This window comes from Hippocampus bargibanti, linkage group LG03 (genome assembly GCF_051943395.1).
Source record: "Hippocampus bargibanti isolate YZ-2025 linkage group LG03, ASM5194339v1, whole genome shotgun sequence".
Lineage (NCBI taxonomy): Eukaryota > Metazoa > Chordata > Actinopteri > Syngnathiformes > Syngnathidae > Hippocampus > Hippocampus bargibanti.
Genome location: NC_142736.1, coordinates 5,328,473 through 5,354,477, shown reverse-complemented (window position 1 = coordinate 5,354,477; position 26,005 = coordinate 5,328,473). Strand labels below are relative to the sequence as shown.

The 26,005-nt window shown below is 43.2% G+C and overlaps 3 protein-coding genes across 5 annotated transcripts; all 3 read left to right on the top strand.

The window, feature by feature from the left end:
* Positions 1–1,918: 1,918 nt before the first annotated feature.
* LOC148900155 (uncharacterized) lies at positions 1,919–5,215 on the top strand. 2 transcript variants are annotated; one of them, XM_088991705.1, is made up of 3 exons: positions 1,921–2,331; positions 2,415–2,732; positions 4,896–5,215. In XM_088991705.1, the coding sequence occupies exons 1-3, from the start codon at positions 2,217–2,219 to the stop codon at positions 4,991–4,993; spliced, it is 531 nt and encodes a 176-aa protein (XP_088847831.1). In that variant the 5' UTR covers positions 1,921–2,216; the 3' UTR covers positions 4,994–5,215. The 2 variants fall into 2 exon arrangements, with proteins under 2 accessions (XP_088847830.1, XP_088847831.1); XM_088991704.1 differs by lacking the exon at positions 4,896–5,215 and having other exon boundaries at positions 1,919–2,331; positions 2,415–4,883.
* Positions 5,216–8,263: 3,048 nt separating this feature from the next.
* LOC148900154 (uncharacterized) lies at positions 8,264–16,117 on the top strand. Its single transcript, XM_088991600.1, is given in 3 exon segments — positions 8,264–8,772; positions 14,297–15,856; positions 15,859–16,117. Coding segments are annotated over 3 exon segments (1,785 nt in total). The 5' UTR covers positions 8,264–8,657; the 3' UTR covers positions 15,969–16,117.
* Positions 16,118–17,770: 1,653 nt separating this feature from the next.
* LOC148900153 (uncharacterized) lies at positions 17,771–25,928 on the top strand. 2 transcript variants are annotated; one of them, XM_088991640.1, is made up of 3 exons: positions 17,771–19,720; positions 23,894–24,163; positions 25,802–25,928. In XM_088991640.1, exons 1-3 carry the CDS (start codon positions 19,606–19,608, stop codon positions 25,888–25,890), a joined length of 474 nt encoding a protein of 157 aa, XP_088847766.1. In that variant the 5' UTR covers positions 17,771–19,605; the 3' UTR covers positions 25,891–25,928. The 2 variants fall into 2 exon arrangements, with proteins under 2 accessions (XP_088847766.1, XP_088847765.1); XM_088991639.1 differs by lacking the exon at positions 25,802–25,928 and having other exon boundaries at positions 23,894–25,222.
* Positions 25,929–26,005: the final 77 nt, after the last annotated feature.

The following is a 26,005-nucleotide window of genomic DNA, read 5'->3' as shown; positions in this document are numbered from 1 at the left end:
AGGACAGGAATTTCATATGTGCTGTATGTCATGCATATTAGCATATTTGACAATAACGCTGACTTTAACTTCTTTTCCTTTGGGCTTTTTGCCACAGCGAATCACTGTCCTCCATCTTCAGAGGTTTGATTGGCATGTTTGTTATGGCCAAGCTTTTACATCGGATGCCCTTCCTGACGCAACCGCACAGAACAAGCAACTGGATGAATTTAATAAAGATGAAGATCCCAAACACAAAATGGCCATCAGCACAGCAGCATTCAAAAAAGCTAAACTATACTCACCATTTAATGATAATGCTCTGTCTTACCGTAAAACAGGCATCTCTTACCCTACATTACTTCATAAACAGAACTTCAAAGTCCTTTCAAATGTTTTATCTTCCAGAATGTGAATCTAAAGTTGAATATTGATGTCAACTCGAAAGTTGAGTCAGTACAAACGTGAGGGAATTGAATGACAGGGTAATTTCACCATCTAGCGGCCACACAGATTAACTACACATTAACGTTATAAAGTAAACGGCGTGAACAGTCGTCTTCGGAATGGGAAGGAATTAGTCATCCCCCATTATCACATCTCGACAACGACAGTATACAGTCGGGATTTGACAAAAATGTTCAATAATAATTCATCACACATTTTCTAATACCATATTTAAGTGCATTTAAGTAGCTTTCAAATGATGGATATATTATTGTTCGATGACAAATAATAAGGAAATAATGGATGTTTTAATTTTCGAAATATTAGGGGATTTTGTGCTTGTAATTAGACAGTTAAAACAATGAAAATCTGTGACCGAGTTTTTAATTACAGTTTAAACTAATTTACTTAATTTTTGGCAGATCTTAACGAGTAAGGCACCATTGTGAAGCTTTTGTAAATCTAAACAGTAACAGAAACCCCAAAAAAGATTCAAAATATAAATTAGCAAATATCAACGATCGAATGCAGGTAGATTTTTGTCACAAATAAAAAATGGCTGTCACTGAATACTAGGAAAGAAAGTTGCGGCCTTTAGAAATCTAATGCCTCTTTTTGCTTGAAACTTGGCAGTTATCGAGGAAATATATATATTGTAATGCCCCTCAGCGTGACAAATGATGCGCAGAGTCGCTAGTATAGCGAGTCGGTCTTTTATTAACAAATTTAGCAGTTTTATCACACAAACAGGAGCTGTTGTTACGCCACAAGTCACGCGCAGACAATCCCTCAGGCATACTGCCTAACCCCAGTTCTTGGGTCCTCCCTTCTCTCCGTGTGTGTCGTCACGGGACCCCAACAAGCCCAGCCCCCAAACATGCATAACACAAGCACTGAACGTTACAATATACTGCCACTTCTATGAGTTATGAAAATACAACTTACTCACCTTTTCAACTATAGTGTTCGCAAATGGGCGGAAACTTCAATTTTCCCCCACGTTTCTCGTTGTTGCATTCGGAAATTTCAACTAGCTTGGAGGGAAACGTGTAATACGTCATCATAAGATGCATAGCTTGGAAATAACCACCAAAAACAATTACGTAATTCACATATGCAATGTTATACGACTGCGAGTAGCGTGCGCTCGGTTCACTGGACAGAAAAAATCGCGGTGGAATATAGGTTATATAGGTATAGTTTATGTTGAGATCTTCATTTGGGAGAATAAAGAGTCGAGATAGTCCTCTTGTTTAGATCATAAAAGTAGGATATTTATTTGCCGACGCCCATCGTCGTACGATGAAGTCAAACACAAACATACACTGGCTTTTATTGCTGTCAAGTAACGTGATGTCGCGTCGTGGCTGGGTTGCCAGATCAGCTCAGTATTACAGCATTACACAAAAGGAGGATACATTCTAAGTTCCTTTACAGTTTATTAAATAGGCGCCGCGGACTTGTTTTGACTTAATGGAGCCGCCGTAGCGACCAAAAATGGGAGACCTGCTGCGCGTGCGCACTACACGTTGTGTGGTACGGAAATCGATCCTCAGATGTCACTGACAGGCGTTTCTTGACAACGTTCTTCTCATTTTCACCGGCCATCACGGCGACATTATTGGACTCCAACTGAACTAATTTGAGCTTTGCACGCCGAGAAACTCGCCTTGGTGAACGTCGAAGCTCCTGTGGCGAAGTTCGCTTTCTAGCAAAGAGGCACGTTTGGTTGGGACACGTCAGTCTGAAAAGATCTCGTGAGTGTAATTTTTATTTGGGTGTCGCTGGAAATGTGTGAAAGAAAGAGGGCAGAGTACGAGGAGGAACTTTTTCCAACCACGGACGACGTGGAGCTCCAACATCATCCTTGCAAGTTGGAACCTCGAGTCGTCTTCCCAAAAGCGGGTTGGTTCATTTGCAACTCACAAATGCTTCATCTTATTTCAACTTTCTTGTGTGTTATGGAACAAAAAAATGTGTCCCTGCAGACCTCAAAGAAGAAGATTCGGGGTTCGAGCATCAGGATCTAGAACCCCCCCAAAGTCAAGAGGAGGAAGCAGGGAAGCGTCCTCGTGTTAAAGAAGACGTTCCGTTGACTGGAGTCAGTGTGAAGAAAGAAGAAGCTGATGGAGAACAACAAGGAGGATCCCACTCGGACTTCCTCTTTGCTCCACTTTCCGAAGACGACGATGAAGTCACCTCGCATTCTTCTGACACGGAGGATGACCAACAGTCCAAACGTGATCCATCATGTCGTGCGGGCGTCGGATGTCTGAAATGTTTCCAATGTGACAAAACCTTTTCAAGTAAGTCAACTTTGAAGAGGCACACCAGGACACACACGGGGCAGAAACACTTTGCCTGCTCAGTTCGTGGTAAAACGTTTATTCAGAAGATAAATTTAACAAACCACACCAAAACACATACTGGGGAGAGACCCTTTCCATGCTCTGTTTGCGGAAAATGATTTTATCTCAAGACAGTATTAGCAAGGCACACACAAACTCACACTGGAGAAAAACCCTTTGCCTGTTCAATTTGCGAAACTCGTTTCAATCGAAAGTCGAATTTGGATGTGCACAAAAGAACGCACACTGGGGAAAAACCTTTTTCCTGCTGGGTTTGTGGAAGAAAATTAGTTGACAAATCAAATTTAGCAAAGCACGCCATAAGACACATGGGAGAAAAAAAATGTGCCTGTTCAGTATGCGGTATAGAATTCTATACTGATCAAGAGTTAACAAGTCACAAAATTATTCACTCCGGGGAAAAATCTTATGCCTGTTCAAATTGTGATAAATGTTTTCGTTCACAAGGTAACTTAAACGTACACGCGAGAAGGCACACTGGGGAAAAACCCTTTGCCTGTTCAATTTGCGAAACCCGATTCAGTCAAAAGTCACACTTGAATGTGCACAGAAGAACGCACACTGGAGAAAAACCTTTTGCCTGCTCAGTTTGTGGGAAAAGATTCATTCAAAAATCATGTTTAGCAAGGCACGCCATAAGACACACCGGAGAAAAATTTTTTGCCTGTTCAGTCTGCGGTAAAGCATTTTATACAGATCCAGAGTTAACAAGCCACAAAATTATTCACTCCGGGGAAAAGCCTTTTGCCTGTTCAAGTTGTGATAAATGTTTTTTTACAAAAGAAGACTTAAACAAACACACGAGAACGCACACTGGAGAAAAACCATTTGCCTGTTCAATATGTGAAACTAGATTCAGTCAAAAGTCACATTTGAATGTGCACAGAAAAACGCACACTGGGGAGAAACCATTTGCCTGCTCAATTTGCGAAGCTCGATACAGTCAAAAGTTGTATTTGGATGTGCACAGAAGAACGCACACTGGAGAAAAACCGTTTGCCTGCTCAGTTTGTGGGAGAAAATTCCTTGACAAATCAAATTTAGCAAGGCACGCCATAAGACACACCGGAGAAAAAAAAAATGCCTGTTCAGTGTGCGGTAAAGCATTCTATACAAATCAAGAGTTAACAAGACACTTCACGACTCATTCTGGGGAAAAGCCTTACGCCTGTTCAAGTTGTGATAAGTGTTTTTGTTCACAAGGTGACTTAAACGTACACACAAGAACGCACACTAGAGAAAAACCTTTCTCTTGCTCGGTTTGTGGTCAAAGCTTCGCTCGAAAGGAAAATTTGACAAGGCATATAAGAGAACACTCTGGAGATAAGCCTTCTCCGTTTTCCGCTTGTGCTCCAGCATTTGCTAGAGAGGACTCTTCTTCCAAGGACATACAGTAAGAAGGCACAATTTGAAGAAAAACGTCCTTCCTTCGTTTTTGGGGGGAAAGGGGAACTCTAATGATAAATGCCTTTTAGAAAAAATACATCAAAACTAAATGGGGAATTCCAAAATGAATGAAAAAAGGTTTATTTTCCTTTATGAATTTTCGCCTTGTTGTAGACTCTGCATGTGAATAATTCCCAAAGTATTCTTTCCGAATCCCTTTGCTGTACATTCTTTTCATCGCTTGGGAGGGGGGGGGGGGGTAACTTTCTAAATTTTGCTTTGCTGAGCGCACCCCAAGTCTTGGATGACAAATAAATAGAGCGGAATAGACGTGTACGGCTGGTAGTTCCTTCAATTTATTCATAGTAACGCACCACATTTGAACTGAGGCTGAACACGAGCCTGTGGTGTTTATTTTCCGGTCCCATAATAGTAAAATTATCAGCAAAAAGCTCCAAGTAGGCGATCGACATGTGCATTCAATGAGAAGGGGTATGGAAAGTAGCGCCGGCTGGAGCGCTTTTCGGTCGTGTGCTTCCGCCGAAGATCACTTTCGCCAGATCCGAAGGTCGTGTGCTTGATGGACCGGCCGTGGTGGGTGTGTATTATGAAAATAGTGCTTATTATAAGGCTTAATTTTCATAAATTTGACGTTCGTATGATGAAAAGTTCGTATTATAAGGCGTTCGTAAGTTGAGGTCTCACTGTTTCTAGATGGTACACGCAGTTCTACTGGCCGGATTCACTTCATAGACTTCCGGTGCCCTCTAGTGGTGGATGTACGCACAGAGATGCAACCAGAGCACATGTAGAAAAAACCACTAAACCGATGCCACTCCGACTGGGTTCTAGCGAGCTTATACCCACGGCGAGTAGACAACACTGGAACGCAAATATCCCAGCGGTGCCTCCAATACCCGGAAATCGGATTTGGATTTACCTTTATTAGTCTCACAGTGGAGAAATTTACATTTACAATTGTAAAGCCTTAAGAGCATGCGCAGAATAAAATGTTGGTCTGTTGAGATCTTCAGCGCTTTCGCGATGCATTTGGGAGAATAAAGAGTCGAGAAGGTCCTCTTGTTTAGATCATACAAGTAGGATATTTATTTGCCGAAGCACAGACAGCAACCACTGCGTTCATCGTCGTACGAGAAGTCAAACACACAAACTGGCTTTTATCGCTGTCAAGTCACGTGATGTCGCGTCGTGGCTAGGTTGCCAGATCAGTTCAGTATTACAGCATTACATAAAATGAGGATACAATGTAACTTTCTCAACACCCCCACTTATACTCAGTTTGCTGTAATGTAAACCAAGATAAACAGAACAATGTGAACTCTGTCTTACACATGTGAACTCTGTCTTACACATTTCACATTTAAACACAATTGTTTGGTAGTCATCAATAATGAAATCACCATCCCATATGATTTTGATTATCTTGTCACTTCTTGACTCTTTGGCATACATACAATAATCACCTGGGTTTTGCTTATACTCATTATCGGTTAAATAATCATGTAAGACCTTGTTCCCGTTTCGGCCAGATAGCTTGAAACCGTAAAGTGATTTTTCTAGTTTGTAAACTAGACCATCATCCTTTTCTCCATTTTCCAGAGCTGCTTTTTGAAGCACCACTCTTATACCTGTTTGATTGGCTGTTGGTGAAAATGTCTCTCCATCGTCTATGTTTTCCACCTGGCTCTTGCCCTTTGCTACAAATCGTGCTTTATATTTGTCTCTGACATCTACATCACGTTTGATAGCATATACCCATTTACCCCCCACTGTTTTCTTGCCCGCAGGTAGGGTTGTCACAGTAAATGTGTTGTTGTCATTTAATGACTGAATTTCCTCATCCATGGCTTTTGCCCATTCTTGAGAATTATTTGATCTCATTGCCTCTGCATATGTTTGCGGAACACCACACACAGCTCTGTAACAGTAGTCTACTGTGGTGTGTGCCCCATCGTTATCGCTGTACTCAATCACAAAATCATCAAAGTGACTAGGTTTCTTTCTTTCCCTAGTAGGATACCTTCTATTTTCAGGTTCATCATTTGTGTCACTTTGTCGTGTGAGGTTATGTTCATTTGGTTCTGTGACTGCACTTTTGCGTGCATCCCTGTCTTGTACACATGACTCTTGGGCTCTTTTATTAGGCTCCTGAAAGACCTCACTAGTCTTAGGCTGTAATCTCATGCCATAATATGTGTTTTCATCTGTTTCATTTATCTGTGTCTCTTTCTCAATATGCAAATAGTACAACTTTCCATACACATGTATACCATATTTTGTCCCACCTTTCGTAATCAGTGAATGTTTACCTTCTTTAAATATCACTGTTGCCCCGTTGGTGGTTGCCTTCTTTACAGACAAAATGTCTTGGGGGTATGAAGGAATGTATAAAGCACCTCTCAGCGTTGCTTTATGTCTTTGTCCTTTGATGTCAATCAAAGAGACCTCAGCATCTCCCCTTTTCAAAGAGACCTCAGCATCTCCCCTTTTATGTGCGACTCCGCTGCATTGTGTGCCGTCCGCCAGCTCCACGCGGTGTCTTTCCGGTTTGAACGTGCTGTCGAAATTCTTGAACATGTTCACATCAGTGATGATATGCGAAGTGGCTCCTGTGTCCACCATCAATCCTCGCTCTCTGATGTCGTGACCCAACTGCTCCCTGGATCTGGTCTTGCTGTCCCTCATCTTGAGCACGATGTCGGTGTCGCCGTCTTCTGACGCTTTACTGGCGTCATCTCGTCTGTCCTTGTCCTTACGCCTGCACGTTGCATCTTTGTGTGTCTTGCTTTTGCAATGACTGCACCATGTCTTTTGTCGACATTCTCTTGCTTTGTGGCCTTCGATCCCACACTTGAAACACACTATGCTTGTGTCATCACTGTGCTGGTCACGGGTGTTGGTTTTGGTGGTTTGTCGTCCACTCAGACTCTGTGTCTTCATCACATTGTCCCCTGACTCAGTGTTCAATTTCTCAGTGGCTTCGAAACTCCGTAGCTTCGTCTTGAAATCTGCAAACTTGATTTCATCATTTGAATGCGCTACATGGATTGCAAATGGCTTGAAACTTGCTGGTAGTCCTTTTAACACCATGGCAACAAGTAGTCCATCTCCCAAAGTTTCACCTGCATTTCGGAGTGCTGTGATGGCGGTTTCGGCTTTGATGATATAGTCTGTAACACTTTCATCGTTCCTCTTTTGAAGCGACGTGAGCGTGGTGTACAGATTTATTATCCGCGGTTTTCCTTTCCCGGCATAATATTCTCTCAATATCTTCAAAGATTTTCTTCCATCATCGGGTGCATCTCTCATTATTAGTGAGAGGCTCTTGTCATCAAGCATATTTATCAATTCGGCATACGCATCGGCATTTTTCTCTGCATCCGTCGCCATATCGGAACTCGTCGCCGGCTCGCTTAGCACGGTCTTCTTTAGTCCCAATAAATGAAAATGTCCGAGCATTTTTGTTTCCCATATCTCGTACTTATCTTCATCTCCGTCGAATGCCAGTCGAAGGTGCCTGCTTGCCCTTCCTTGATCCATCTTGACCGCTGTTTAGCCGGTTAGCGATAGCCTCGTTTGCTCACCGCTCTTTCAAGTCTGGATACACTTCTGGCTTCACTTTATCTCCCAAACGTCTCCTGGGCCCATAACCTGTTGAGATCTTCAGCGCTTTCGCGATGCATTTGGGAGAATAAAGAGTCGAGAAGGTCCTCTTGTTTAGATCATACAAGTAGGATATTTATTTGCCGAAGCACAGACAGCAACCACTGCGTTCATCGTCGTACGAGAAGTCAAACACACAAACTGGCTTTTATCGCTGTCAAGTCACGTGATGTCGCGTCGTGGCTAGGTTGCCAGATCAGTTCAGTATTACAGCATTACATAAAATGAGGATACAATGTAACTTTCTCAACAGTCGAGTTCCCAGACCAATGTTTCACACGGCTGGGCATCATTTTTTTCGCTACGAAAAGTTACCATTTTGGTAACTGTTTAAAGGACTGCTGCCAGAAAACACCAATCATGTTTTTGCCTCACACACACACATTTTCACACGCAAACTCAACAATGGATCTTATTGTCGCTAAAAATACTGCGACAAATATATTTTATATGGGCACCGTGGACGTCTTTTGACTTCGTGGAGACGCTGTAGTGACCAAAGATGGCCGACCTGATGCGCATGCGCACTTCAGGGTGTGGTTCCGAACTCGATCCGCAGAATTTGTCATCGTCGCGCGTTTCATGAAAACGTTCTTCTTTTCGTGTTCACCGGACATCAGTGCGATCTTACTGGACACCAACTGAGCTACTTTGAGCTTTATACGCCGGGAAACTTGCCTTGGTGGACGCCGAAGCTCCTCTGGCGAAGTTTGCTTGCGAGCAAAGAGGCACGTTTATTTGGGACCCGTCAGTCTGAACAGATCTCGTGAGTGTATTTTTGTGTCGCTGGAAATGTGTGAAAGAAAGACGGCAGAGTACAAGGAGGAATTGTGTCCAACCATGGACGACGTGGAGCTCCAACGTCACCTTTGCAAGTTGGAACCTCGAGTCGTCTTCCCAAGAGCAGGTCGGTTCACTTCTAATTCACAATTTTTTTCCTTTCGGCTTTTCCCTTCAAGGTGTCGCCACAGCGAATCAGTGTCCTCCATCTTCAGAGGTTTGATTGGCATGTTTGTTTTGGCCAAGCTTTTACGTCGGATGCCCTTCCTGATTTATCTGATTCCTGATTCCTATTTATCTGGGCGTGGGACCGGCACAAGAAGACACTGGTTTGTGTCCCCTTGTGGCTACAGAGCAAGCAACTCGATGAACTTAATAAAGATGAGGATGCTCCCAAACACAAAATGGTCATTGGCACAGCAACATTCAAAAACGCAAAAAGTATACTCACCATTTGATGAGAATGCTCTGATCTTACCTTGAAATGGGCATCTCTTTTCCTCCATTACTTTGTGGCTTCACACATGTGTATGATTTTGAAGTGCGTCTTTCAACCCTTTCATGTCTTTCAATTCCTTGATCTCCTTGATGTGCGTCTCACCCTGCATATCACACGCTTGAAAATGGTATAAAAGGAGCTGTCGCGGGACAGAGAGAATCAGACTCATCTCGGACTTAGTCTCAAAGAGACTTGCAAAGACCCGCACAGGAACGCCCGGCTCATGCCGGGCGTCGGACGGGCATCACAGCACGACTTGCTCGACTCCACGCCACGATCAAGCTCTGCGCGTCACCTGCCTGGGAGACCTGACAACGAACCTACTTACAAATAAAGAGAACCATCAAACTCTTTAACTTCACAAACGGAACTTCAAAGTCTTTGTCTCAGTGGTTCTTCACTTGTGGGGAATTCCCAACTAGTGGGAAATAGCAGGTTTGCCAAGTTGAACCAAATATTGATGCTATAGTACAGGCCTGGCCAACCTGCGGTTCCCGAGCCGCATGCGCCTCTTTGGCTGATTTCATGCGGCTCTTAAGGGGCCGACTCGTAAGGGCCGTCCACATGACAAGCGTAAAAAAAAGTTTACCGCTGCCATTCATCCTGTAAGTACCGTAATTTCGCGACCATCGCGCGTGCTGCACATTTTGGAGAAAATGTAAGACTTTTAATTGCCCCTGATAGTCGTGAAATTACGGTATCAAGCTGACCATGTGACGTTAACACGCATGTGCGTGAGATGAAAATCAATCATTTATGCCGTAGACCGCGGGTGGCCAACCAGTCAGACTCGACACAAATTGTGTACGACGTAAACAATTCATTTGCGTCAAGTTCGCTCTCAAAATGGCAGGGAAAAAATGCACAGCAAAACGATAATATGAAGACGAACACGAGTGGGAGAGTTTATATTTTTTTGTTGAGCGTAAGGGCAAGCCATTCTGCCTTATATGTCAGGCGTCATTGGCGCATTTCAAAGCGTCAAATCTTCAGCGCCACTTCAGCTCACTCCACGCAAACATCGACCAAGAATTCCCCAAAGGGACTGAACTTTCCAAGCACAAGTTGGTCACTTTAAAAACTCAGACTGAAAAGCAGATAATTTTTTTCCGAAAATTTACAAAGCAACCATAGACCGTAACGCTTGCATCATACCAACTGGCTTGGAACATTGCACAGTCTAAAAAGCCATACAACGAAGGGGAGTTTATTAAGAAATGCCTCAGTGACGTTGTTGATATCTTGTCTCCTGAAAACGACAAACTAAAACAAATGGTAGCAGATGTCCAACTGTCCCGCCACACTGTTGAACGCAGAATTTCAGACATTAGCACCGCTATTGAATCACAGCTGCACTCTGACCTTCAAGCATGTGAGTATTTTAGTGTCGCATTGGATGAAAGTTATGACATACAAGACAAGCCTCAGTTGGCAATATTTGCACGGTCTGTGACAAAGGATTGTGTGATCAAAGAAGAACTCCTTGATATTGTGCCATGAAAAGATAGAACCCGTGGCATAGATGTGAAGAAAACAATGATGGCTGCATTTGCGAAACCAAATCTGCCCATACCGAAACTGATTGCAATAGCCACGGATGGCTCACCTGCCATGATCGGATCTGTGAACGGGCTTGTGGGGCTGTGCAAAGCTGACCAAACATTTCCTGAGTTTTGGAATTTCCACTGCATCATCCACAGGGAGCAACTCATGTCTAAATCATTAAATTTAGAGAATGTCATGAAGCCTGTGATGCAAATCGTCAACTACATCCGCACTCATGCGCTTCACAACAGACAATTCAAGAATCTCATCGCTGAGCTGGACCAAGGGCTTCCAGGTGACCTGCCGCTGCACTGCACTGTGAGGTGGCTGTCAAAAGACAAATTACTTTCTTGCTTTTTTGAGCTGTTGGATGCCATGAAACTGTTCATGGAAGAGAAAGACAAGGACTATCCCGTGCTCTCGGACCTCGTGTGGATTATGGATCTGGCTTTTTTGGTCGACATGCTGTGTCACTTGGACAAACTGAACCCTGCAGGGTAAGTCAAAAATTCGGGCTGACTTGGTGCAAAGTGTGTTTGCGTTTGTCAACAAACTGAAGCTGTTCAGGGCGCATATTCAAAAGGGAGATTTGACACATTTTTCCACTCTGCTAAAAGCCAGCGGGCAAGTCATCAGCGCCGCCCTGAATAAGCACAGAGCCAGACATGCAACACTGGTTGAAAACTTGCATGAAAACTTTATGACCCGATTCCGTGGTCTACGTTCCTAGTCGACCCGTTTAATGCGGAGACGGACTGTTTGAAAGCCCCGCTAGTCACAGATGAAGCTGCGGCTGAGTTGGACATGATCGATCTTTGTGAGGAAGATCAATTGAAATCTGCTTTAAGGGAAAAGACCATTGAGTTCTGGAAACGCGTGGAATGGTGAAATGGAAAAATACCCCAATGTCAAACCGGCTGCGCTGAAGATACTGTCAATGTTTGGGTCAACATACGTCTTCGAGTCTGTGTTTTCTACCCTGAAACATGTGACATGGTTCTGACTGACACTCATGTAAAAGAATTGCTTCGAGTGGCAACAACTGAATGCAAGCCAGATTTAATGAGGATTGTCCAAGACAAAGAATGCCAGAAGTCCCACTAAGCAACATGCAAACTATTGTAAATTATTACATTTTTGTTTGTGGACTTGGTTGAACTGAGTTTGTGTGTGTAAAGACAGTGTTCTTTGTTGCCTGTGGTTTTAGTACTCTAGGACTCAATTTCCGATATATTTGTTGATTTTGTATTTAAAAGGTGGTACTTATAATAAATCTGTCTGAGCAGAGGTCTGTGTGTGTGAGGGATGGGGCGATGGAGTGTTCATGTGTGCCCATGTTTATCAAAGTCAGCGTTATTGTCGAATACAGTGATACCTCGGTTCTCAACCATAATTCGTTCCTGGACCCTGTTCGAAAAGCGATTTGTTCGAACAGCGAAACAATCTCTTTGCTCCTGTCACTTGCGAGTTAACAGCAGGGGGGGCTGCCTCTCCCGGCCGCCCTCAACCTTCTGTCAATTCTCTAATCACGGACACGAGGCATTTATACGGTTCGCGATCACCTCGCCAATGCCGGATGATTGACTCAACTCGCCACCGTACCTGGACTCTTCCTTCGATGCACGAGTGTATCCGGTCTGAGGTATTTTCCCCGCGTCCCGTAAATTTGTCATCTTCCGGGATTGCGTAATTTTGCACCCTCGTGTGCCATTTGCTTTTTGGCGTAGTAAGCGGGTCGGATCACCCCCTGTTTTCTTTTATTTGTGAATAAACATCCTGCTTGGGTAGTACATCTCTGCCGCCTGCTTTGGGATCCCAAACATTCCACTACGTTCCGACGAGTCAGCTGCCGTCACTCTCGCTCGGAACGTGACAGCTACGGATGACTCGGCTACAGGATGTTCTTTTCTCTTAAGATATCTATCCAATGACACTTGCTCTCACTCCCACAGCCACATCACTAGATTTCCTTATTCTCCTTATTCCTTATTCTTTAATGTCGTACTGATCGTAGATTTCGCCATGCTGTATTCCCTAGCCAGATCAGACACTCGCACACCTCCTTCATATTTTGCGATTATTTATTTCTTCAATGCAATAGTTGTACGCACTACTTTTCTTTTGTCACTTAGCAGCACTTACTTTCTTTGGAGACATGATTAGGGGCTAAAACTCTTCGTACACCTATATTATGCCGTTTTTTCCTCGCGGTACGATACGGTACCAGTGAAATTTATAATAAATATTAATTCATAATTTCATATTAGTTGTACAAATCTTGTTCAAAACGTTTTCAGTACTTGAGCAGAACTCCCACCTTGCTTGTCAGTTCGGAGTATAATCATAATGTTATTTATTTTGTATTTTGAGATGTTTTATTCATGTTTTGTACTGTAATAAAGGTTGCAACGGATTTAATATTGTTTTAAGAAATATTATTACTTTTGTATTCATATTGTCCTAGTGGTACCTTATGGTACCACCGGATTTCTCAGAAATGACGCGGAATAAAATTGTTTTTCCTTCATAACTAGTTTAATTACATCATAATGAGTCTATTATTTCAATGTCATGATAATTGGAAAAACATTTTAATCTAGGAAAAAACGGGTTAAACGCTTGAGCAAAACGCAGCACGTCCGCAGCGACAACAGTTGGTCACGGAGAGAGCGATACACCCGTACGCCGCTCAGCACCCCACCCCCGCGTACGCACTCACGCGTCGTATTGGCGTTCGAACACCGATTGGTGTTCGATCGCCGAAGCAAGAATATCTCGAATATTTTGTTCGAACTCCGATTTGTTCGAACTGTGAGGCGTTCGAGAACCGAGGTACCACTGTATGCTCATATGCATGACATACAGCACAGATGAAATTACTGTGCTCTTAGACCCAGCGTGCAAGGCACTTATAATGACATAATAAACACAAAAACGCCAATTTGCCGGGAGAGAGAGGGGAGCCGCTGCGTGTTCACGCGCCACCATCTTGATGTGGCTCTTTGCCGTAACATAGTAAACAATGTGGCTCTTAGTCTCTGACTGATTGGCCACCCCTGCCCTAGGAGCTAATGCAAAAGCGCAAAAGTCTCATTAAAGCTGTATTTTTGATTTATTGTTGTCGTGGGCAACCGGGACTTGGCCAATTGGAAAGTGGGCAATTGAGGAAAAAAGGTTAGGAACCGCTGCTTTATCTGCTGGTGTACGTCAATATTCCCACTGTTGTTGAATGTGTCAGACCCGCCCACTGTAGTTACATAGCCATTTAGGTTCAAGAGCCTTCAATCATAAATTTGTACTTAAAAATTCAGGATTGAATATAATATAATATCAACAATGCATGATAAGGTTTAAAAAATTAAAATAAGCACAGAAATCCAATGAATGAGCAAAAACACATTTCAAAAGACAATAAGGGTGTCAAAGAACACGTTCGAGGACTGGACCTGCCAATAGGAAATGCCGTTGCTTTGATACTTATCATCCAATTTAACCTTAATGGCTGAGAACGCCAACTCGGAAAATCAAACACAAAGCAACATTACCAAATGCTTCATCTTATTTAAACTTTGTTGTGTCTTATGGAACAAAAATTGTGCCCCCACAGACCTCGAAGAAGATTCAGGGTTCGAGCATCAGGATCGAGAACCCCCCCAAAGTCAAGAGGAGGAAGCAGGGAAGCACCCTCACGTGAAACAAGAAGAACGGGAGGAGGAAATCAGCCAGTTTCCATTGACTGGCGTCAGTGTGAAGAAAGAGGAAGCAGATGGAGAACAAGAAGGAGGATCCCACTTGGATGGCCTCTTAGCTCCGCTTTCCAAAGACGACGATGAAGTCACCTCGCATTCTTCTGACACGGAGGATGAGCAACAGTCCAAAGATGATCCGACATGTCGTGCGGCCAACGGACGTCTGAAATGTCCCCAATGTGTCAAAACTTTTACCAGTAAGTCAAATTTGAAGAGGCACATCCAGACACACATGGGGCAGAAACCCTTTGCCTGCTCAGTTTGTGGGAAACAATTTGGTTGGAAGTCAACTTTAACAAACCACATCAGAACACATACTGGGGAAAGACCTTTTGCCTGCTCAGTTTGCGGGAAACAATTTGTTTGTAAGTCAAATTTAACAAAGCACATCAGAACACATACTGGGCAAAGACATTTTGCCTGCTCAGTTTGTGGGAGAAGCTTCTTTCAGAAATCAGATTTAGCAAACCACATCAGAACACATACTGGGGAGAGACCCTTTGCCTGCTCAATTTGCGGGAAACGATTTGGTTGGAAGTCAAATTTAACAAACCACATCAGAAGACATACTGGGGAAAGACCTTTTGCGTGCTCAGTTTGTGGAAAACAATTTTCTCGGAAGACAACGTTAACAAACCACATCAGAAAACATAATGGGGAGAGACCTTTTGCCTGCTCAGTTTGCGGGAAACGATTTTCTTGGAAGACAACTTTAACAAACCACATCAGAACACATACTGGGGAAAGACCTTTTGCCTGCTCAGTTTGTGGGAAAAGATTCCTTCAGAAATCAGATTTAGCAAAGCATGCCATAGGACATACTGGGGAGAGACCCTTTGCCTGCTCAGTTTGTGGGAAACGTTTTTCTCTGCGTTCCCTTTTAACAAGTCACATCAGAACACATACTGGGGTAAAACCTTTTGCCTGCTCAATTTGTGGGAAGCGGTTTTATGCTAAGACCAATTTAGCGCGGCACATAACATGGCACTCTGGAGAAAAACCCTTTTCCTGTTCAATTTGCGAAGCTCGATTCAGTCAAAAGTTGTATTTGGACAGGCACAATAGAAAGCACACTGGAGAAAACCTTTTTTCCTGCTCAGTTTGTGGGAAAAGATTCCTTGTCAAATCAAATTTAGCAAAGCACGCCATAAGACACACTGGAGAGAAAAAATTTGCCTGTTCAGAATGTGATAAAGCATTCTATACAGATCAAGAGTTAACACTCCACATAATGAGTCACTTCAAGCTAAAGCCTTACGCCTGTTCAAGTTGTGATAAATGTTATGTTACACGTAGTGACTTAAACAAACACATGAGAACGCACACTGGCGAAAAACCATTTGCCTGTTCAATTTGCGACGCTAGATTCAGTCAAAAGTTGTATTTGAACAAGCACAGAAGAACACACACTGGAGAAAAACCTTTTTCCTGCTCAATTTGTGGGAAAAGATTCCTTCAGAAATCAAATTTAACAAAGCACGCCATAAGACACACCGGAGAAAAAAAATTTGCCTGTTCAGTATGCGGTAAAGCATTCTATATCAATCACGAGTTAACAAGACACAAAATGATTCACTCCGGGGTAAAACCTTATGCCTGTTCAAGTTGCGATAAATGTTTTCATTCACAAGGTGACTTGAACAAACACACGAGAAGGCACACTGCGGAAAAAGTCTTTGCTTGTTCAGCATGCGGTAAAGCGTTCAATACAAATAAAGAGCTAACAAGCCACAAAATGACTCACTCTGGGGAAAAGCCTTATGCCTGTTCAAGTTGTGATAAATGTTATGTTACACATAGTGACTTAAACAAACACATGAGAACGCACACTGGCGAAAAACCATTTGCCTGTTCAATTTGCGACGCTCGATTCAGTCAAAAGTTGTATTTGAACAAGCACAGAAGAACACACACTGCAGAAAAACCTTTTTCCTGCTCAGTTTGTGGGAAAAGATTCCTTCAGAAATCAAATTTAACAAAGCACGCTATAAGACACACCGGAGAAAAAAAATTTGCCTGTTCAGTATGCGGTAAAGCATTCTATATCAATCACGAGTTAACAAGACACAAAATGATTCACTCCGGGGTAAAACCTTATGCCTGTTCAAGTTGCGATAAATGTTTTCATTCACAAGGTGACTTGAACAAACACACGAGAAGGCACACTGCGGAAAAAGTCTTTGCTTGTTCAGCATGCGGTAAAGCGTTCAATACAAATAAAGAGTTAACAAGCCACAAAATGACTCACGCTGAGGAAAAGCCTTATGCCTGTTCAAGTTGTGATAAATGTTTTCGTTCACGAGGTGACTTGAACAAACACACGAGAATGCACACTGCGGAAAAATCCTTTGCCTGTTCAATTTGCGAAGCTCGATTCATTCAAATGTCGCATTTGAATGTGCACAAAAGAACGCACACCGGAGAAAAACCCTTTGCCTGTTCAATTTGTGGAACTCGATTCAGACAGAAGGGGCATTTGAATGTGCACAGAAGAACGCACACTGGAGAAAAACCTTTTGCCTGCTCAGTTTGTGGGAAAAGATTCCTTCAGACATCACATTTAGCAATGCACGCCATAAGACACACTGGAGAAAAAAAATTTACCTGTTCAGTGTGTGGTAAAGCATTCTATACAGATAAAGAGTTAACAATCCACAAAATGACTCATTCTGGGGAAAAACCTCATGCCTGTTCAAGTTGTGATAAATGTTTTCGTTCACAAGGTGAATTGAACAAACACACGAGAACACACACTGCGGAAAAATCATTTGCCTGTTCAATTTGCGGAACTCGATTCAGACAGAAGGGGCATTTGAATGTGCACAGAAGAACGCACACTGGAGAAAAACCTTTTGCCTGCTCAGTTTGTGGGAAAAGATTCCTTCAGACATCACATTTAGCAATGCACGCCATAAGACACACTGGAGAAAAAAAATGTGCCTGTTCAGTGTGTGGTAAAGCATTCTATACAGATAAAGACTTAACAATCCACAAAATGACTCATTCTGGGGAAAAGCCTCATGCCTGTTCAAGTTGTGATAAATGTTTTCGTTCACAAGGTGAATTGAACAAACACACGAGAACACACACTGCGGAAAAATCATTTGCCTGTTCAATTTGCGGAACTCGATTCAGACAGAAGTGGCAGTTGAACGTGCACAGAAGAATACACACTGGAGAAAAACCTTACTCTTGCTCTGTTTGTGAGAAAAGCTTCAATCGAAAGGAAAGTTTGACAAGGCATAAAAGACAACACTGTGGAGATAAGCCTTCACGTTCTTCCGTTTGTGCTCCAGTATTTGCCAGAGACTATTCTTCAAAGGACAAAATGTAAGAAGGCACAATTTGGGGAAAACATTTGGATGCTTAATTTTTGAGGAAATGAAGAATTGAAATGATAAACGCCTTTTGGAAAAACACAATCCATCCATACATTCATTTTCTGAAGTGTTCAATCGGCCTAGCATGCATGTTTTTGCAATGTGGGAGGAAACCGGAGAACCCGGAGAAAACACACGCGGGAGAACATGCAAAAGACACACAGGGAGCTATATAGCTGGCTGACTAGCTACTAGCTATTTATTGGCTAACTGGCTAACTATCTATCTGTTTGAATTACTTCCGGGTTGAGTTAACGCTGGCGCGTTTGGCTGCTGCTGCTTACCCACAGAAAAACTTATCATGTGACTGAAAAGTGACCTTGAGGGTTTTGAAAGGTGCTTATCAATGATGATGATGATGAGGATTATTATTGTTATTATTATTGTTATTATTGTTGTTATTATTATTATACAGTAAAGTCTCGTTATATCGATATCGGTTATATCGATAGTACCGCTTATTACGATACTATTTCTATGAACGCAAGGAGAAAATTACATGCGCGCAGGGTCGGATATATCGACAGTCCCGGTTATATCGATATTTTGTCGGACTCCCGAGAATATCGATATAAGGAGACTTTACTGTATATATTATTATTATGTGCACAGAGAGCATCCACTAACTCACTTTGCCTGTGGTTACTCTGGTCTGATGATCAGCTGTCACCAATTTGCTTTTCATATTAATAATGTCTGTGTAAGCTCTCAGTCGTACAGGAGTGGTCCATCGATGAGAAGGTTTCTTCAGCCGTCATCTGTACAAATTTGAAGGTTTCGGACGTTTCACCTCCTATCCAAGAGGCTTCGTCAGCGAACTAAAGTCTGACTGGTCACAGCTATGATAGGTCCCTACTCTCAGGTTTGGGGGGCAGAGGACCCCTCCCTGTGGCCCCACTGATTGTTCCTACTAACGACTGGCCTATTTCCCCCGGTATCACCTCATCATCATTACGACCCTCATCAGCATTACGAAACTTGCCTAACCTGTTTTGCCTAAGCAGGCTATTGTCGGCTGTCGTGGCTTCGCGGGACGCTCCCTCTGTAGAGTTTTTGGCTGCCTGGGAATCACAGGGCTGGCCAAGAAGAGGGTCATTCAGACTGCCAGCGAAGCAGCAGAAAAAAGCCACAAGCTGGTTGTGTCTGAAGAGGGCAGATCCCTGGGTTGCAACTGGTACAAAAGCCGGGATTTAATCCACCCCGGCTGGGTCGCCTAGATGAGGGGGTTTGATATTGCCAGACCCGAAATACCCAATAAATTCATGATACATCACGGATTATGTGTCCCAGTGAATCCAGGAGATTATATCCTTCACGCAAGAAATGCTAAAACTAATAAAATACGGGGAAACGTATACGTTGACGTTTATGCAGTTTGAGTCATTTTTTTTTTTAAATTGGAATCTCATTGCAACTAAACAATACTGCGACGACTATATTTTAGTGAGGCACCGTGGACGTCTTTTGATTTAGTGGGGTCGCCGTAGGGCCAAAGATGGCCGACCCGCTGCGCATGCGCACTTCATTGTGTCGTTCCGAACTCGATCCGCACATTTTGTCACCGAAACGCGTTTCATGAAAACGTTCTTCTTTTCGTGTTCACCGGACATCAGTACGATCTTACCGGACTCCAACTGACCTAATTTGAGCTTTATACGCCGGGAAACTTGCCTTGGTGAACGCCGAAGCTCCTCTGGCGAAGTTCGCTTACTAGCAAAGACGCACGTTTGTTTGGGACACGTCAATCTGAACAGATCTCGTGAGTGTATTTTTTTGTGTCGCCGGAGATGAGTGAAAGAAAGACGACAGAGTACAAGGAGGAACTTTGTCCAACCTCGGACGACGTGGAGCTCCAACGTCATTTTTGCAAGTTGGAACGTCGAGTCGTCTTCCCAAAAGCAGGTCGGTTCACTTCTAATTCACAAATCTTCTTTTCTTTCGGCTTTTCCATTCAAGGGGTCGCCACAGCGAATCAGTGTCCTCCATCATCAGAGGTTTGATTGGCATGTTTGTTATGGCCAAGCTTTTACGTCGGATGCCCTTCCTGACACAACCCTCTGTATTTATCCGGGCTTGAGACCGGCACAAGAAGACACTGGCTTGTGGCTACAGAACAAGCAACTCGATGAATTTACTAAAGCTGAAGATGCTCAGTTAAAGGCTCCCAAAAACAAAATGGTCATTGGCACACAGTGGTGTCGTGGTCCCTTGAGAAGTGGGTATACTCTAAAATTTCACAAAAATTTACAGAAAGTAGTCCAGAAAAAAAGACGGTTTTAGAACCAGTGACATGTAAGACTACTCTATTTACCCAAAAATCTGTTATGAAATTACCATGACTTAATTCGGAGCAGTTTTTAGTTTCTACTGGTCACACAAATGAATGTAAAATGTATTTATCATGAGGCAAACATGGAGTTTTGGTTATTTTTTGAGCATTCATTTAAATAAAAATATTTTAAATCTGAAGTTGACAATGCATTCTTGTTCATATTTAACATAAAATACCACACAAATCATCTTCCAAACATCAAAAACAATCAATTACATTAAAAGTGCACTGTCATAAAATTGAAATACATTTGTTCTCAACAGCTGAACAGATGTATTCAACAAAATACACTGCTCTAAAAAATTAGAGGAACACTTTGAAAAACCATCAGCTCTAAATGGGAGGGGGGAATGATCTGGAATATCTTTCCTGATAATGAGCAGGTGATGTACTAGTAACAAAATGATGCTACATAATTTGATAGAAATTAAAATGATCACCCTATAGAGGGGGGAAATGAAAGACACCCCAAAAGTGAAAAAATGATGCAGCAGACTGGTCCATTTTACCAAAATGTCATTGTAGCAACTCAAAATGACTCTCAGTAGTATGTGTGGCCCCCACGTGCTTGTATGAATGCCTGACAACGTCGGGGCATGCTTCTAATGAGAGGACGGATAGTGTCCTGGGGGATCTCCTCCCAGATTTGGACCAGGGCATCACTGAGCTCCTGGATGGACCTAAGGAGGAACCCAGGTTCCACTGCACCCAGAGCATCACTGACCCAACACCAAACCGGTCATGCTGAATGATGTTGCAGGCAGCATAACATTCTCCATGGCATCTCCCGGCCCTTTCTGCAGAAATCAAATTATGTAGCACCATTTTGTTACTCGTACATCACCTGCTCATTATCAGGAAATATACCGTATTTTCACGGCCATAAGGCGCATATAAACGTCTCAGATTTTTTTCAAAATGTGCGGTGCGCCCTGTAGTGTGGACGTATTAGATAAAAATTGAACATTTCCAAGGAGGTCCGTCTTGGTGCTGGCGTTTTATGAAACTGTGCCATTTTTGCATCCGGAAACAAAGCATTATGCGAGCTTTTCAGAATAATTCGCCGGGCTACCGTAGTCCTGCGGTAGCGCAGCAACAGCCGGGGAATTATTCTGAAAAGCTCACGAAAATGCTTTGTTTCCTGTTGTGCTTGGCTACCATGCTAACGGAGAGAAACTCCCGATTGTGATATTTTAAAAGAAAGACTTTGCCTAAAGAGACATTTCCAGAAGGCGTCATTATTAAGGCAAACGAAAAGGGCTGGATGTCTGTGTAAGCTCTCAGTCGTACAGGAGTGGTCCATCGATGAGAAGGTTTCTTCAGCCGTCATCTGTACAAAAGTGAAGGTTTCGGACGTTTCGCCTCCTATCCAAGAGGCTTCGTCAGCGAACTAAAGTCTGACTGGTCGTATCGGCCCCATTTATATATCCCTAATGTCCGGACATGGTGGCGCCGGACACAGCTATGATAGGTCCCTACTCTCAGGTTGGGGGGGCAGGGGACCCCTCCCCGTGGCCCCACTGATTGTTCCTACATTCCTGACTAACGACTGGACTATTACCCCCACTCCCCCCGGTATCACCTCATCAGCATAACGACCCTCATCAGCATTGCGAAAGTTGCCTAACCTGTTTTGCCTAAGCAGGCTATTGTATGAACGATCCAAATTGAACCTCACCCCACCAGGGAGGGGTCCCCTGCCCCCCCCCAACCTGAGAGTAGGGACCTATCATAGCTGTGTCCGGCGCCACCATGTCTGGACATTAGGGATATATAAATGGGGCCGATACGACCAGTCAGACTTTAGTTCGCTGACGAAGCCTCTTGGATAGGAGGCGAAACGTCCGAAACCTTCACTTTTGTACAGATGACGGCTGAAGAAACCTTCTCATCGAAAAGGGCTGGATGTTACGCCACAGTTTGCCAATGGATTGTGGATGCTTGGGCTAACGTGTCTGCTCGCACGGTGGTTCGAGCTTTCGGAAAAGTCGGTACCGGTAATGTTCTCTATTTTACCATGTCGACGCCTATTGAGTGATGATTCCAAAATGTTATTACTTTGTAATTAATAAATAAAGTACTACCAAACTCAGTTTTGCTCCCGATCTGTTTTCTGTAATACGCAGACTTGTATGCCTGTGTGTTGTTGTGAGGCGGACGTACGTATGGCAGTAGAGGATATGTACCGGTATGTAAAATTTGCGCCCTATCAGCCGGTGCGCTCAATGTGTAAGTAAGTTAAATACAGAAATGGCACACATAAATGAGACTGCGCCTTTTCACACGGTGCGCCCTTTGGTCGTGAAAATACGGTATTCAAGATCAACCCCCTCACATTAGGACATTTTTGGGCTGGGGTCTGCCTGGGCCTGGTCTGGGCTTGATTTGGGCCTCTTTATAAAAAAAAGTCTGCTATGCTTCCCTTTTCATTGCTATCTGTCCCTATACAAAAAAAGACAGCCTGGTTAGACCACAGTGTTGTTTTCGCCTAAATCTCAAACAATTAGTCTTATTCTTGTGTACTTAAAAATCAACTACCAGCCTACCTATTATAAAATGAAACTAGATCATGTAGGTTAATTAAGGCTAAGTAACTTGTCTAACGTTGTAATGAAGACCTCTACAATAACAAGCTTCATAGACATAATCAGCTTCATCGAACATTAACGGAGCTGCTGCCATGCGGCATCAAGTGGAATCAAGATCGGTCCTTTCAGCGACCATGAACGCGCGAGCCGGCTGTCCGGTCACGGCTGTCCGGTCATGGCTGGCGGCTCTGTCCGGTCATGGCCGGTGTACGGAGCGGCTGCAGCTCCGCTTTGGCTGCGGGGGAGAGGCCGCGGTTCGGCTTCTAGGGCTACTTTCGTGGCATCTAGCTAGCTTACCCTAACGTTTCATAACGCTAGTCGACTCACACGGTTTTACTATTGCCGGAAATCTCTTCTCCTTTAAATGTGCAGTCCTATTATTGCCATTCGTTTAAAACCATGATTCGTTTTGAAAACACCGTAAAACTTACCTCAAAGTTGCTGCTTCTTCTGTGTGTCTGCTCTGCTGCTGTTCACAGTCAAGTCAAGTGGCACACAGGCACCTGAAGTGCAATATGTTAAGCAGCGCGAATGATCGCCCTGATTCCGCTTCTGATTGGCTCATCAGTCACCATGCCCAAAGTCAACCAATTTAATCAGTGAAGGCAGTGAGTACCAGCCAATTAGAGGCAGAGGAGGGTGGGTCATGGCTTCACCATCCTTAAAGGACAACCAACGTCACTTTTTTGTTTTGTTAACTGACATCAGAAAAACGTTTTATAGCATCTAAAATACCCAAAACACGCATTATGATATTTTTATTCAAATGCAAAACACCAATAAAAATGACTTAAAGTGTCTAACATCTGCAAAAAAATTGAGCTGCGAATTGGGCATTTTCAGAAAGTCCCGCCCCCTGTTTGTGACGTCATGCCAAGATGTCTTGCATTGCTTGAGAATCAAAACAATGGCTTCAGATTCGGAGAATATGCTTTCTTGTTACACCTCCAGTTATGAATATGATTCAAATAGTTCTGAAGAGGAAAGCATACATGTTTGCAATCGATTAAAGAATTTATTCCATGCCATTTTGAGGCAACATTGGGGAGAAACTATCACCAGAAAAGAGACACAAAATGGCGACCAACATTACCAAATGCTTCATCTTATTTAAACTTTGTTGTGTCTTATGGAACAAAAATTGTGCCCCTGCAGAGCTCGAAGAAGATTCAGGGTTCGAGCATCAGGATCGAGAACCCCCCCAAAGTCAAGAGGAGGAAGCAGGGAAGCACCCTCACGTGAAAGAAGAAGAGCGGGAGGAGGAAATCAGCCAGTTTCCGTTGAGTGGCGTCAGTGTGAAGAAAGAAGAAGCAGATGGAGAACAAGGTGGATCCCACTTGGATGGCCTCTTAGCTCCACTTTCCGAAGACGATGATGAAGTCACCTCGCATTCTTCTGACACGGAGGATGAGCAACAGTCCAAAGGTGATCTGACATGTCGTGCGGGCAACGGACGTCCGAAATGTTCCCAATGTGGCAAAACTTTTACGAGTAAGTCACATTTGAAGAGGCACATCCAGACACACACGGGGCAGAAACCCTTTGCCTGCTCAGTTTGTGGGAAACAATTTTCTCGGAAGGAAAGTTTAACAAGCCACAACAGAGAACATACTGGGGAGAGACCTTTTTCCTGCTCAGTTTGCGGGAAACGATTTGGTTGGAAGTCAACTTTAACAAACCACATCAAAACACATACTGGGGAAAGACCTTTTGCCTGCTCAGTTTGCGGGAAACAATTTGGTTGGAAGTCAACTTTAACAAACCACATCAGAACGCATACTGGGGAAAGACCTTTTGCCTGCTCAGTTTGTGGGAAAAGATTCCTTCAGAAATCAGATTTAGCAAACCACATCAGAACACATACTGGGGAGAGAGCCTTTGCCTGCTCAATTTGCGGGAAACGATTTGGTTGGAAGTCAAATTTAACAAACCACATCAGAAGACATACTGGGGAAAGACCTTTTGCCTGCTCAGTTTGTGGGAAAAGATTCTTTCAGAAATCAGATTTAGCAAACCACGCCATAGGACATACTGGGGAGAGAACCTTTGCCTGCTCAGTTTGTGGGAAACGATTTTCTCTGCGTTCAATTTTAACAAGCCACATCAGAACACATACTGGGGTAAAACCTTTTGCCTGCTCAATTTGTGGGAAGCGGTTTTCTGCTAAGCCCGATTTAGCGAGGCACATAACATGGCACTCTGGAGAAAAACCCTTTTCCTGTTCAATTTGCAAAGCTCGATTCAGGCATAAGTTGGATTTGAACAAGCACATAAGATCGCACACTGGAGAAAAACCTTTTTCCTGCTCAGTTTGTGGGAAAAGATTCCTTCGGAAATATCATTTAGAAAACCACGCCATAAGACACACCGGAGAAAAAAATTTTGCCTGTTCAGTATGCGGTAAATCATTCGACATCAATCGCGAGTTAACAAGACACAAAATGATTCACTCCAGGGTAAAACCTTATGCCTGTTCAAGTTGATAAATGTTTTTACTCACAAGGTGACTTGAACAAACACACGAGAAGGCACACTGCGTAAAAAGTCTTTGCCTGTTCAACATGCAGTAAAGTGTTCAATACATATAAAGAGTTAACAATCCACAAAATGACTCACTCCGGGGTAAAGCCACATGCCTGTTCATGTTGTGATAAATGTTTTCGTTCAAAAGGTGAATTGAACAAACACACGAGAACGCACACTGCGGAAAAATCCTTTGCCTGTTCAATTTGCGGAACTCGATTCAGACAAAAGGGGCAGTTGAATGTGCACAGAAGAACGCACACACTGGACAAAAACCTTTCTCTTGCTGTTTATCGTAATAGCTTCACTCGAAAGGAAAGTTCGAAAAGGCATAAAAGACAACACTCTGGGGATAAGCCTTCATGTTCTTCCGTTTGTGCTCCAGTATTTGTCAGAGACTCTTCTATAAAGGACAAAATGTAAGAAGGCACAATTTGGGGAAAACATTTGCATGCTTAATTTGTGAGGAAACGAAGAATTGAAATGATAAACGCCTTTTGGAAAAAAAACACAATTCGTCCATCCATTCATTTTCTGCAGTGTTCAATCGGCCTAGCATGCGTGTTTTTGCAATGTGGAAGGAAACCGGAGGACCTGGAGAAAACCCACGCGGGAGAACATGCAAATGACACACAGGGAGGACCCGGCCACACTGTAAATTTGGCGCGCTAACCACTCAACAACAAAATCTGAATTCTAAATGTGGAATTCCAAAATGAATGAAAAATGTTTTAGTTTCTGGAT